The sequence below is a fragment of the Neltuma alba genome, unplaced genomic scaffold, assembly GCF_004799145.2.
Source record: "Neltuma alba isolate B1F8T4 unplaced genomic scaffold, ASM479914v2 tig00002282_pilon, whole genome shotgun sequence".
NCBI lineage: Eukaryota > Viridiplantae > Streptophyta > Magnoliopsida > Fabales > Fabaceae > Neltuma > Neltuma alba.
Genome location: NW_021632806.1, coordinates 77,578 through 92,257, shown reverse-complemented (window position 1 = coordinate 92,257; position 14,680 = coordinate 77,578). Strand labels below are relative to the sequence as shown.

Below are 14,680 nucleotides of genomic sequence, written 5' to 3'. Positions count from 1 at the left end.
AATTTTTATGCGTTTACGTTTGGCAGATTTTGTGTTTCACTCCTGCTAAGAATCTTTTCATTTTTCTTTTTATCACCTTAGTTTGCACCAAATTTTAAAAAAAGAAAGAAAAAGAAAAAGAAAAGTGAAAAGGAGGTCTCTTTGTCCAACAACATTGAAATCTCACCAAAAAAAGGTAAGAATATATTGTATCATGTTTCATTTCATGTTAATGCTTATATTGTCTTTTGCTATATGACTGGTCTAGGCTATCAATTACGGCATGGTTTACAATTTTAATCTATACAATCATTTTGAGAATTTTATATTTATAAGATTACTTTTATTTTGCAATTTGCATCGTGTAGGATAAGACTTAATTTGATGGTTGAAATTTGATGCCTGGAGAAAGAAATTTGTGCTTTAAATTTTGTCCAAACCAGCATTAAACATTTTCATCATAAAAAATTGTAAATACTAAATTGTGTGTGTTTCTGATTGACAGATTTGTGTAATAGTCTTCTTATTGTTCTCTTCATTGGTTATTCTTCATCGATTTTTTTAAGGTAATATATCTTTATCTTGTTTCTTTTCATGTAATGTTGATATATTTGTTAGACTTTTAGGTTATAACTTTTACTAATGACCATAAAATACTTTTTGTTATTTTCGTACAACAACATTCGTGTAATTTTATCAAAACTAAAAATGAATAATATTGGGAAACAAAGGAGAAGTGTGTAGCATAAAACTTGTGATCCGAAAAATAAAATATATAGAGGAATTTTCTATTACCAATGTATATAATTATCATTTTAAATAAAAAATATAGTTTCTCATTTTTAATGGCATTACGATATTCTTTATTCTTTTGTAATCTCAATATAGGACTTCAATGCTTGGAGACCTATAAATAGAGGCCATACATAAAATATTTGTACCATGAAACAAAGTGAATGACAAAAAAATCATTATCTTCTTTATCTCTTACTTTTCTTTACGCTCTCTAGTTTTCTTTTTTCTTCTCATTTTATAACATAGCTTGAATTTAAATATTATTTTGGTACTTGTGGGACCCACATCAATAATTCACCTTGTTGGCCCAAAAAAAAAAAGAAGGGGATAAATCCCTCATTGAAAATTTATTTGGTAAATGGGACTTAGGATTATTCATTATATAAGGAAAGATTAGTTGCATACAAAGGAAGGTAAGTTGCACAAAGAAAAAATAGTTTGCACAGAATATTATTAGATATAAGAAATTCGTTTGTATATAAAGAAGATAACTTGCATATAAAAAAAATTTTATTTGCACAAAGAAAATTGTGTTGCATATTGCACAAAAGAAGATCATTGCACATAAGGAAAAATAAATTACACACAAAAAAAAGTTAAGTCATATATAATAGAAGTTAAGTTACACAAAATTCTTAAGTCTCATTTGTCAATTAAATTTTCAACGAGAGTTTTATCTCTAATTTTTCCCAAAAAAAAGCCCTCTTCTTCATATTAGGATGTGAGTATGTGACATGACCTTTATCTTCTAAACTGAGCCCAAGCGTGGCCCTGAAAGATTTTCGTGTTTTGTGTATTAAATTTACCATTGAAACCTTACTTTATTGGAATTTAAGCGCTAAATATTCTGGGACATTTTATAAAATGTTTTGTCCTCCATACTCGATTTAATTCTTTGCCTCATAAAATAATTTCTATAAAATTGTTGGGCCAAATCAATATTTTGATTATTTTCTAACTATTTTTTCTTGAATTATTCGAGAAAATAGAACATTAATTCTCATATAAATTAGTTTTAAAATTATGTAAGCTATTTTTGGAAAACAGACCTCTTCATAATATATCCAAATCCTCAAATAATGTTAATGTTGCCCCAATTTTCAAGACTCTGAATAATTTTATAAACTATTTCTTCTTTATTTTTTAAAAATTTCATCCGAAAATAGGTTTTTTGGCCAATAATTAATTTTGTAGGCAATTTAATTTTGAATAATATGTCTAAGCCTTAAATATGTCTTAGACAAGCTCTTTTATCCTTTCCAGATTTTATTGTATAGAATGAATAATATATATATTTTGTTTTATATATATTTTGCTAACGTATTACATACATACATACATACATACATACATATATAAGGCCGTTTTCTTTGCACTGCATAGCTAGATCTTATTCTATATATTACATGTTCAATCATAAAATTTAGCTCAGACAATCATCACAATCAATCACACAAACAACTGACCAACACAATATTAATATCCAAGTCAATAACTTTGCTACCTTTCCTTTGGTATGACCTTTTTATTTGAAAATTTGATAAATATACATTATGATTTTTTTTTGCATAGTTTTAATTATAAGATATGCGTATTTCCTTTTGATCCCAAATGATATTATGTGAAGGAATTAATTTTTAATCACTTTCATCTCAGACTTGTTATATATTTTCTATCAATAATATTTCTCATATAATGAATTCTTTTGCATATTTTTGGTTGGCAGGATTTGAGTTCTTGTATTAATCCTGGGGACTAAAATTTCTCAAAAAGAAAAGGCAAGGATATAATCTAATTTGCTAGTGTTTCTCTTTGTTATTTTTATATCATCTTTATGTTTCTATTGTTATTTTCCTTACGCTTGAGAGAGAGAGAGAGATATATATATATATATCAATTCTATTTCTAAAATTAATCATATTTTTAGCATTTTGGTGATGACTTCTATTACGAAGTATGAAGTGTGTCATATATCCAACACACCAAAAGAACAAAAGTAATGTGATATTCTAAAACTTGTTAGCGTGTTGGTGAGGGGCTCTTGTCCTAGTCTTACTTGGACTTTTTTCTTTCGCCCTGCATTACTTCTCTTCTTGCCGAAATATGGGAAAGGGCAACCTTTGGGGCCTGTTTGGATTGAAGACAGGGTGGGGGAGGGTGGAAGAGGTTTTAACTGATGGAATATGAAAAAATAATTATAATTTTATTATATTTTTAGGATATTTGATTTATTTGGATTTATTATCATTTTAGGATTTATTTATATTTATTAGTGGTTTAGTATTTTTATTATTAGGATTAGTTGTTGTTGTTGTTGTTATTATTATTATTATTATTGCTGCTTTAGTATAATTAGATTTAAGGTTTTCATTCTATGGCAGGCTTGATTATTAAATGATGTTGCAGTTATCGTTTTCTCTCGGCTTGTTTCCTCTTCTCTATTCTCTATTTTCCCTTCTTTGCTCTTTCTAATCTCTTCCTTTTCTCTTCCCTCTTCTCGTTTTATATCATCAACCTTACCTTGTTTGGTTTGATTAAATAGGAGGAGAGGAGGAATATTTAATGATCCTTTGTTTAATTCAAGAGAGGGAGGGGATGGATAATAATAATTAATTTATCATTTTACCCTCACATATTAATTTTTATTTTTATTTATATATTACATAAATTAATTTATCTTAATTCAAATTATGTAATTTAATAAAAATGCAATATTGTTGTATTAATATCTGTATTAAACAAGTGGTACAGTAAATTTTTATTCTAATTAGCATAATAATATATTTCAAATAATCAAATTAGCAAATTTACTTTGTTTTTTAAAAAATGAAATTTTTGTTCTCCTTTGGCTATGCTTTTTCTTCATGCTTTAAAACATATTTTAGTTAAGAAAATAATATTTTTGTAAAAACTAATTAATTTATAATAAGATAATTTTTCACTGTAATAATTTTTTTATTTTAAATTAATTTTGATTATAATATATTTTTAATTATAATAATATATATTTATTTAGAGTAATGTAATTTTATTTGAAATTATAATAATATATTTTTTATGTGTATTTATAAAATATAATAAAAGTAAAAGAGTAAAATGGTTTAAGAATTTAGTTTCCCTCCAAAAAATCCCAATTTGGAGGGGAACTAAAATAGGAGAAAGTGAGGGAGGAGAGGGGGAATTTTTGCTCCCCTCCCCTCTAACATTTCTAACCAAATGAGGGGAGGCGCTCATTTTTCCTCTTCTCCCTCACCCTCCTCTCCAACCAAACAGGCCCTTAGAGATAGCTCCCTCCAACCAAACAAGCCTTTAAAGATGGCTAGGATTGGGGCTACTTTTATTAGGTGTGCATTCTCATTAGTGTCGAAATTGATTCGCTATGCTACATGTATGAGGTATCTCACGCACAATTCGGGTGTTGTTGGAATTGTCTCTCCCAGAGGTAGCAAAAAAAACTCAATCAAAGCAATTAGTAAGAGGCAGGGACCAATCTACAAAAGCAAATGAGAAGTGAAGAGAGACTAGAGCTAAAACCTGGAGTAACAACAGAGTGATCTAAAGTGAATGAGCAATGAAAACAATGTATATTATTTTCCCAGAATTCTTTTGGCTTATCCACAAAGGCACCATTGGCTAGTTTCATAAGTAGATCAGAGGTGTATAACCATAGAGGATTATTTCCCAAATTTCAAATTTCGTCCCTTGATGAATACTTCCATCTTTTTTCTTATCTTCCTGAAGTTGAAGCCTTAGAAGATTGGTGGAGAAAGATCAAAGGATGATTTATTCATGCCATTTTGAAGAAGTTTCTCAGATGATGGTTATGAAAGGGTTTTGCTAGGTATGATACACAATAATTAAGTCAAAAATATTGGTGGTTACTAATAGGATTGGCATGATTTAGGTACAACACGAGATGTCAAAGATTGGGGGGCCGTTTGCCTGTTCTAATGAAAACTTTTGTCTCTCATTTCTTCTATATCACATGGTTCCCCAGTCTCACTGTCCATTAACCCATTCCTTCAAATAGCAAATTTTAATGTAGTCTAGGTGGCCTCCGATTTGAAACCACTATCCAAATCCAGCTTCAAAATGCATTAGTTGAGTCATAATAATGTATGACTTATAGTGAATTTCTTTCAGGGTTCAAATTCATGTATTTTACTTTCTAAGATGATTACACTAAGTACCAAATTAGTATACATTTTGCTCCTCTTTTAGTTAGTCCCCTTCATTTTTTATCTTATTATAATCATTATGTGGGTATTTCATAACTTAAATCAAGATAGAAAGATAGAATAACATTAACTTTATTTCCCTGTTAGATGGAGAGCATCCCTGCTGAACTTGTAAAGAACGAAACCCAGAGTTTAGTGAACTTGGTGAAAAATGAAGCTCAATATATATGTTGCTTCAATAGTTATGTTCAAGAGTATGAGCAGGCAAAGGGAAGATTGAAAGCAAAACTCGAAGATGTAAGCAGAAAAATTAATCAAGCTAGAGGTGTTTCTCTTGTCACATCTGTAGCACTACAATGGACACATGAAGCTGAAGAACTCATTAATGTTGACACTAAGAAAGAGAAATGCTTTAATGATTTGTGTCTTAACTGCTGGCCTCAATATCGGAAAGGTAGAGACTTGGCGAAGAGGACTCTGGATATTGACAGACTTCTAAAGAGATGTAACTTTGATATAGTGGCAGGTCCAACTGATCTTCCAGGTATAAAATACCATTGCTTACCAAATTTCACGCATTTTGAGAGCAGAAAGTCAATATTTAAAGAACTTCAAAAGGCACTAGAAGATGAAGAAAATAATATGATTGGACTCGAAGGCTTAGGGGGAACAGGCAAAACTTCAATGGCAACAGAAGTAGGTGCTGAATTGGAAGGATCCACATTCGGCAAAGTCATCTTTCTTGTTGTCTCTAAGCTTCCAGATTTCAAACATCTTCAAGGTGAAATTGCTGGACGTTTGGATTTGAAATCAGAGGATGGAGAGTACCACGAAAAAATATTGACCAAACTCAAAGCGTTAAAAGAGAAACTTCTTATAGTACTAGATGATGTGTGGATGGAGTTTGATCTCAGGAAAGAGTTGGGGATTCCTCCTCCCCACTTGCATAAGGGTTGCACTATATTGATAACCACCCGAAGCAAAGAGATTTGTAAAAAAATGGATTGTCAAAGGATCATTCATCTTCAAGCATTGACTGATAAGGAAGCATTGCAACTTTTCCTCGAGCATGCTAATAGCTCCTCTACTTTGGAGAATCTGGCGCAAAAAATTGTGAAGCATTGCCATGGAGTACCAGTTGTAATTATAGCTGTAGCAAGATCACTAAAAGATCGACCTTTTAAAGTTTGGACGGAAGCCTTGAGGAACTTGCAAAGTGGTGAGTCAATATTCAATGTTCGTGATGAAGATTTGAAGAAGGTCTATGAAGGTTTAAAGTTAAGCTATGATAATTTGAGAAATGAAAAATCCAAAAAGCTCCTATTGATATCTTCTCTATTCCCCGAAGATTTTAATATCCCCATGGAGTTTTTAATTAGAATTGGTGTAGGAATGGGCCCTTTTGGTAAGGAAGTTGATGACTACAACAAAAGAAGAAGAAAATCACTTGATGCTGTAGTGGAACTCCTAGGTTCTTCTTTATTGTTGAATGCTGAGAGGGAATGTGTAAAGATGCATGATTTAGTTCATGAAGTAGCCTTATTGATAGGACAAGAAGACATTCAATCCATCATTAAATCTGAACTATCTGTAAAAAAAGGGTTGCAATGTTTATATTGGAAAAATGATGATTTTTTGAGACCTTTTGATAGTCAAAACCTTGAGGTATTATTTCTAGTTCGAGAAGATCGAAAGGATTTGGAAGTCCCTGATGCATTCTTTATAGAGATGACAAAGCTCAAAGTTTTGTTTTTACAAAATAAAGCTTGGCCTCAAATTTCAGCTCCATCACTGTTTCCATTAATTCAGTTATTACAAGATATCCGAACTCTCAAGATAAAGAATTTTAATTTAGATAGCAACATCTCTATGTTGGGAGGGTTATCAAATCTTGAGACACTTTGGTTGGATGATTGTTCAATCATTAAACCTGAAAAAAAATTTAAGCTACAGAAGTTGAGATTCTTAAGGATAGAAAATTGTTACAGTAATATGAATAATCCTTTTGAATTGATTGAAGCATGCCCAAAGCTAGAGGAGCTGGCTTTTTTGAGTAATGATTATGTCAAGCAGGAAGAAGATACAATTTCTCAAAAAATATCTCTTCCTTCCTTACAAATATATCAAATATCTTCTAAGGGCAACTTTTTGGATTATTTTAAGCAATGTGGTTCCCTGTCAAGATGCTTTCAGCCAGGTAGTTTAACGCATTTAATCTCTGAGGCAACATTTAGGCAACTTGCAAGAACAGCTGAGCTTCTTAGCTTAAGTGGGTATGGAAAACAGAAAAATCTTATCCCTGACATTGTTCCAATAGATGACACAGGTATGACTGACTTGATCATTCTTCAATTGGATTCTTGGCCTGACATGCAATGTCTCATTGATGCTGTGAACAATTGCTTTGACGTGAAGAATGCCTTTTCCAATTTAGTTGGACTATATCTTTCTAAAATAGGACTAAGCAATATATTATTTAATGGCCACTATAACCTGTGTCATTTGAAGACCTTGAAACTGAAGGAGTGTCCAAAGCTGACGTCAATTTTCCTCCCATCCACTGCTCAAAGCCTTTTGCAGTTGGAAGAGTTGAACATTAAGAGATGTGATGCATTGGAATGCATTGTAGAAGATCAGAGTTCAAGAGGGGAAATAGCTGGTGGTGATGGTGACAATGATCAAAAGAGCTACGGCACTCTGTTTCCAAAGTTTAAAATTCTTGAAATTGATAGTTGTGACAATTTAGAAATAATATTGCCAATCCTTCACGGTGGATGGCATCTGGAAAGGATAATCATACAGCAGTGCAAGAAGTTGAAATATATATTTGATAAGTTCCAAGAGGTCAATGTTATGCTCCCCTTTGTGGAAAGAATGCAACTTGTTAGTCTGTCAAGTCTGGTTGGTGTTTTCAGGCAGTATGAAAAATCCACCTCTTCGTCACCACAACAACTAGCACCCACACCTCCAAGCACCAAGATACGTTCTTTTTCATGGGGTCAAGTATGTTGTTTTAAATCAAAGGCGACAAGTAAAGAGGCTAATGTTGCTATTTCTATAGGGAGATTGCTTGACAAAGGAATCTCACAGGTATGATCAGCTCGCTTCCCTACTTTTGTTCAAATTTATTTTACATTCAAGTCTCTCTCTTGTGAATTATATGTTGTTAATTATTTCAAAAAGAAAAATGATTTACAATTAAATAAAATAAGGTATGAGTATTAAAAATATTTATTGTGATCCTTGGTACGATACATTATTTAAAGTACCTGTTTTTGCATGATTGACTGAATCTGTAACAAGATTTTGTAAATATGTCTTGTTATAACAATTGTTCCTTGGTAAAAATACACATACATAAACACATTCATGCGCATGCACACATGCCTTTTATCGCAAGAAATATAGTTAACAATGCTTAACACATAAAAAATTTATGATATATCTATGTTGAATTTCTTGAAATTATAATCGGATAATGATAGTTTCCTAGATTTCAACCAAATTACACATAATCTACTACAACAAAAATCTTCATTACCTCTAAGTTATTTTCTTAGTTTAGATATCTATGAGCATTACGATTGCGTAAACAACAATGTCTTTTTGAAGGGATTACTTGCATCTAGGAAATGGATTGATAATGCTCCTACACTTGGGAGGCAACTAGCACTCCATGTTGTTGGTCATATCAGGAAGATGGAACTTGCATATCTCTCTTCAAATTCACTATCAACTTTGTTCACTTTATCCATGGCATCAGTGATATCATGGGAAGAGATGACAATCAAGGATTATGATGGGCTAAAGCACTTGGTAACGAGCGAGGAGGATGATTATAAAGATCAAATCAACTGTAGTTCCATTTTCCCAAAGTTACAGAAACTTTATATCTCACGGTGTAGGGACTTGGAAATTTTATTTCTGTCTGCAATATCTATAGAAATTAAGAATTTAAAGTCCTTGACTATTGAAGGTGCTCCTCAGCTGACATATGTCATTGAGAAATACCAGCATCAGCATCGTTTATCTGATCAAAATCAGAATGACGAGTGGCACTTTGATCTCCCTGCTTTGGAGGTCCTCTGTTTAGAGAAAGTACCTAAGTTCATCGACATTGGTCCCATGAATTATAAAATAGTGTCACCATCTCTACCACACGTTTGTTCAGACAAAGCACAACTGAATTTGAATACCACAAAGGTAATGCTCTCTCTCCCCCCCCCCTTTCTGTGGTTATAGAAAAGGGCAAGGCCCCGAGTAATGCTCTCCTTTTGTCTTGATATTGTTTGTTCTCTATTGATATCCTTACTCAAAAGTGAAATATAAAAAAAATGAGGTTTGAAAACACTTCATAAAATTTTTTGCGTGTGATTGATACTTAGTTTGCAAAATTTCTTGAAATTATAGTTGGATAAAGAGAGTGTAAAAATACAGTCAGATGAAAATTGACTACATGATGTGCTAGTTTTCTAGATTTCATGCGTGTCTACAAATATCACTTGAAAATTTAACTGTGTGCGTATGTAGATCTTAGGTGTCAAAAAGAAATATATCACGGATACAGTGAAACACTTCATAAATTTTTTTTGTTAATGACCATGAATTTTAAAAGTTTCAAAAAAGGATTAAGATTATTGGTTAGAATTAGATGTTTTATATTGATTCTTTTCTATATTCTTCATTGTTTAAGTACATAAATTTAACCACTTCAATTCTTGTTTTTAATATTTTCAATATTCATATTTCCAGTTTTTTAATACCTAAATTTCTTTTCTTTTTTTTCCCCAATTACTCAACTTCGATGTTTTCAACATTTAGTTTCTTTTGTATTGAAAGCATTAAAAAGAGTAGTAAATAGATAAAAGTATTGAAAACACTGAAAATAGCAGCATTAAAAAAATTAATGTCGAGTGGTGAGAAAATCATCTCAACAAAACTTTTGATTTCAACCAAGGAGTTTGGTCAATATTTGACGTTTTTAAAATTCACAGTCCTTTATATAATTAATATTTATAGGAGATTCTTTGGTTAAAAAATGTTTATAGAAGATGCTTAAATGTCATTTTTTACAAACAAACATTAATTATTTTGATACAAAAAATACAATTATTTATGGATTTTCTAATATGCTAATCCTTTTACATTAATTGCTTGTTTATTAATATTAACCAAATGTGGCGTTATAACTCAAAAGGGGCGACGAGGACAAACATTTAAGAATGAGCATATTACACAGCAACTTATATTAATTTATAAATACGTTGATCATATTGTCATTGTGAATTGAAACATATATTAATTTGACACAATCATTTATGAATATTCTAATATAGTAAGCTTTTAGATCAGTTGATAGTCGAGCCATTATAAATTAGAATATTAGAATGGAGCACAATAATTCAAAGGGTTGGACTCAAGAAAGACGATGAATATATGACAAAAAGAGATATAATAAATTTATTTTAGCGATTGATGTTTTGCTTAAAACATTTTGATTTATTATGTATTAACGTATATTTAAATTTTATATGTTGTTTATTTTGGAATAAGACTGATTTATTTTCTTGGCGATAAATATAGCTTTCTAAAGATTTGTGTTTATAGGAATTAGATCCATCCGCATGTGGAGTTTTTCCTTCCCACGCAGCTCAAAGCCTTTTGGTGCAATCATTGAAGAATGTAAGGAAAATAGAACTCACAGAATGTGAGAACTTAATATCACTGTCAAATCTATCTGTTACGGCCTCAACAATTTCATTGAAAAATTTGAGAATACGGAAATGTCATAAACTGAAGTGCATCACAACACACGAGGGAGATGCTCAAGTTGATAATAAGAATTATTGTTCCATTTTTCCAACACTAGAGAATCTGGAAATTTGGAATTGCGAGGAGTTGGAATTTGTATTTCAATCATCAATATCTGGTGGTCTTCAAAAATTGAAGTCTTTGACAATTAGGAAAGTTCCTGAACTAAAATATATTGTTGGGAAGTACCAGCAAGATCAGCAAAATGAAGAGCTGCATTTCAACCTCCCTTTGGAGACCCTCTTCATTGAAGATGCACCAAAGATCAAAAGCATTTGCGCTAAGAATTATAAGATGGATTTGGCATCTTTTCAGAATGTTCTGATGTGGAATTGCGGCATTAAATCTTTCGATGATTCTGACATGGTGAATCTAACAACTACAGAGGTACACTCTCTTTAACTTTTGTACATATGATTTGTTCTGTTTTGATAATGTTAATTACAAATGAAGTATTATTCGATCAAAATGAAATTATTTATGACTGTCTTTATATGTTGAGCTTTTTTGGCCCGCTCAATTCAGCTTTTACATTAATTGTTTATTAACAAATATTGAGTTAATTGTTGCCTAACAAGGGTGATATTAATATATGGTTACCAATAAAGACTTCGAATAAAAAAGGTTATGAATTGATTGTGCAACTTAAAACGTAAAATTATGTCATTTAATTTAGCTCCATATATATTTAGGAAATGAAATTTTTATTACTCAAAGTTTCAACTAGTTTGATGTTTTAAGTAGCATTAATTTGGTCTTAATAATTTCAAAATGTCAGATGAAATATATCTCGAGCTTTGAGTGTCTTATTGACATCAACGTAACATAATTTCACTTCATGTGCTGTGTTCTGTTATTAACTACTACTACTTACGTATGATGATAATTTAATTATTTATTTAATGAAACTGTATGGACCACCTTAATATTAAATAAAACATATGGGTCGAATTGCAAATCTTTTACAGATTCCAAGCTTTATCTATATATGTCGGACGCAATAAGACAAACACAGGCAATAATCATTTTAAATTGAAAAGATTTTTTTCCCCATTATAAGCATTTTATGTAATTTTTATTAACAAGTTATCAAATGGAATGGGGTGTAAGGCAGCTCATAAAGAGTTGAATTAAGTTTGTTTTCCTTGATATTATTTGTCGTATATGATATGACTACATAAAAAATTTACATACTCAAATCTTCGCTGATTGTTTTTTTCCAAGAAATCTTCGCTGATTTTTTTTCCAATAAATCTTCGCTGATTGTTTGTTTTGGAATAAGAATAATTTATTTTACTAATTGTTGTTGTTAAAAATATCTTTGATTTTTTTGAGCAAAAAAAATATCATTGATTTATTATGTATTATTATATATTCCAATGTTGCATATTGTTTATTTTAAAATAAGAGTGATTTATTCTGTTGGTGATGGATATAACTTTTTAAAGATTTGTGTTTGTAGGAATTAAATTCATCTACAGGTAGAGTTCTTCCTTTCCATGCATCTTAAATCTTATTATGTGTTAATGTATACTTAAATTTTATATATTGTTTGTTTTGGAATAAGAATGATTTATTTTCTTGATTTATTATGCATTGATTTGCGTTTGTAGGAATTAGATGCATCCCCAGAAGGAGTTCCTCCTTTCCTTGCAGCTCATAGCCTTTTGGTGCAATCATTGAAGAATTTAAGGGAAATAAAACTAAAGGAATGTGGGAACTTAATATCACTGTCAACTCTCTCCATTGCGGCCTCAACAATTTCGTTGGAAAGTTTGAGAATCTGGGCATGTCATAAACTGAAGTGCATCACAACACAAGCTGACAATAAGCATTATTGTTCCATTTTCCCAACACTAGAGAAACTGGAAATCAAGGATTGCAAGGATTTGGAATTTGTATTTCAATCATCAATATCTGGTGGTCTTCAAAAATTGAAGTCTTTGAGTATCATGAAAGTTCCTGAACTAAAATATGTTGTTGGGAACTACCAGCAAGATCAGCAAAATGAAGAGCTGCATTTCGAGCTCCCTGCTCTGGAGACCCTCTCCATCAGAGGTGCGCCGAAGATCAAAAGCATTTGCGCCAAGAATTATAACATTGATCTGTCATCTCTTCAGAATGTTGTGATGTGGAATTGCGGCATTAAATCTTTCGATGATTCTGACATGGTGAATCTGACAACTACAGAGGTACACTCTCTTTAACTTTTGTACATATGATTTGTTCTGTTTTGATAATGTTAATTACAAATGAAGTATTATTCGATCAAAATGAAATTATTTATGACTGTCTTTATATGTTGAGCTTTTTTGGCCCGCTCAATTCAGCTTTTACATTAATTGTTTATTAACAAATATTGAATTAATTGTTGCCTAACAAGGGTGATGTTAATATATGGTTACTAATAAAGACTTCGAATAAAAAAAGGTTATGAATGGATTATGCAAATTAACACATAAAATTACGTCATTTAGCTCCATATATATATTTGGGAAAATGAAACTTTTATTACTCAAAGTTTCAGTCCGTTTGGTGTTTTAATTAGCATTAATTTGGTCTTCATGATTTCAAAATGTCAGATAAAATATATATCAAGCTTTGAATTCCTTATTGACATCAATACAGTTTCAGTTAATGTGATGTGTTCTTTTTTAACCACTGTATACTTAGGTATATGGATAATTTAATTATTTATTTAATGAAATTGTATGGACCAAGTTAATATTAAATAAAACATTTGCGTCAAATTGCAAATCTTTTACAGATTCCGATCTTTATCCATATGTCGGACAGAATAACACACACAAAGGCGATAATCATTTGAAATAGAACAGATTCTTTTTTCCATTATAAACATTTTATGTAATTTTTCATTACCAAATTATCAAATGGAATGGGGCGTAAGGGAGGTCATAAAGAGTTGAATTAGGTTTTTATTTGCTCTGATATTATTTGGTGCATATGATATGACTACATAAAAAATGTACACGCTCAAATTTTCCTGATTGTTTTTTTCAATGAATCTTCACTGATTGTTTGTTTTGGAATAAGAATGATTTATTTTACTAACTGTTTTTATGTTAGCAATATCTTTGATTTATTATGTATTATTATATATTCCAATCTTGCATATTGTTTATTTTAAAATAAGAGTCATTTATTCAGTTGGTGATAGATATAACTTTTTAAAGATTTGTGTTTGTAGGAATTAAATTCATCTACAGGCAGAGTTCCTCCTTTCCATGCATCTCAAATCTTGTTGGCGCAATCATTGAAGAATGCTAGAAAAGTAGACCTATGGGCATGTTGCAACTTAATATCTTTGTCAACTCTATCCCTTGCCTCTACAATTTTGTTGGAAGATTTGACAATAACGTACTGTCAGAAACTGAAGTGCGTTGTAGAAGATGAGGCAGATGCTGGAACTCACATGAACTACAATTATTCCATCTTTCCAAAGTTGAAACGGTTACAAGTTTTATGCTGCAACGCATTGGAATATTTATTCCCAGCACATGCTTTCAGATGCCCTGCATGTTTGGTGAGAAGCCTACCAATGTCGCAGAAGCTCAGTATATCAAAATGGGAAGAATTAGTTAACATTGTTGAAGAAGATTATGAAAAAAATGATGATCATCATCATTTGTGCCGTGAACCATGCTTTCCCAACTTAGAACAAGTCTCTGTCAATGATTGTGACAAACTGAGGCACCTGTTCTCTATCCCTATTTCTGGTATCCTGCCAAAACTAAGATCTCTGGGGATACGTGGAGCCAATGGACTTGAGCATGTACTGGTAAGACAAGGAGAGATGAAAGAGATGGCCATGAATGATGTGCTTCCACAACTAGGTCAATTGGTGCTCATGGATCTTCCTAACCTTGCTAGTCTCTGCTATGGGATTGATTTTCAAA

At 31.3% G+C, this 14,680-nt stretch overlaps 1 protein-coding gene across 1 annotated transcript; it reads left to right on the top strand.

Moving 5' to 3' along the window:
• The first annotated feature begins 5,099 nt into the window (after positions 1-5,099).
• Positions 5,100-14,672, top strand: LOC114721240 (uncharacterized). The gene is made up of 6 exons (XM_028907072.1): positions 5,100-8,042; positions 8,565-9,155; positions 10,560-11,150; positions 12,377-12,955; positions 13,972-14,562; positions 14,655-14,672. The coding sequence occupies exons 1-6, from the start codon at positions 5,100-5,102 to the stop codon at positions 14,670-14,672; spliced, it is 5,313 nt and encodes a 1,770-aa protein (XP_028762905.1).
• Positions 14,673-14,680: the final 8 nt, after the last annotated feature.

Coding starts and splice junctions, on each gene's coding strand:
- LOC114721240 (XM_028907072.1), top strand. CDS start 5,100: ATGGAGAGCATCCCTGCTGAACTTGTAAAGAACGAAACCCAGAGTTTA. Junction 8,043..8,564: donor TTGACAAAGGAATCTCACAG/GTATGATCAGCT, acceptor GTCTTTTTGAAG/GGATTACTTGCATCTAGGAA. Junction 12,956..13,971: donor TGAATCTGACAACTACAGAG/GTACACTCTCTT, acceptor TTGTGTTTGTAG/GAATTAAATTCATCTACAGG.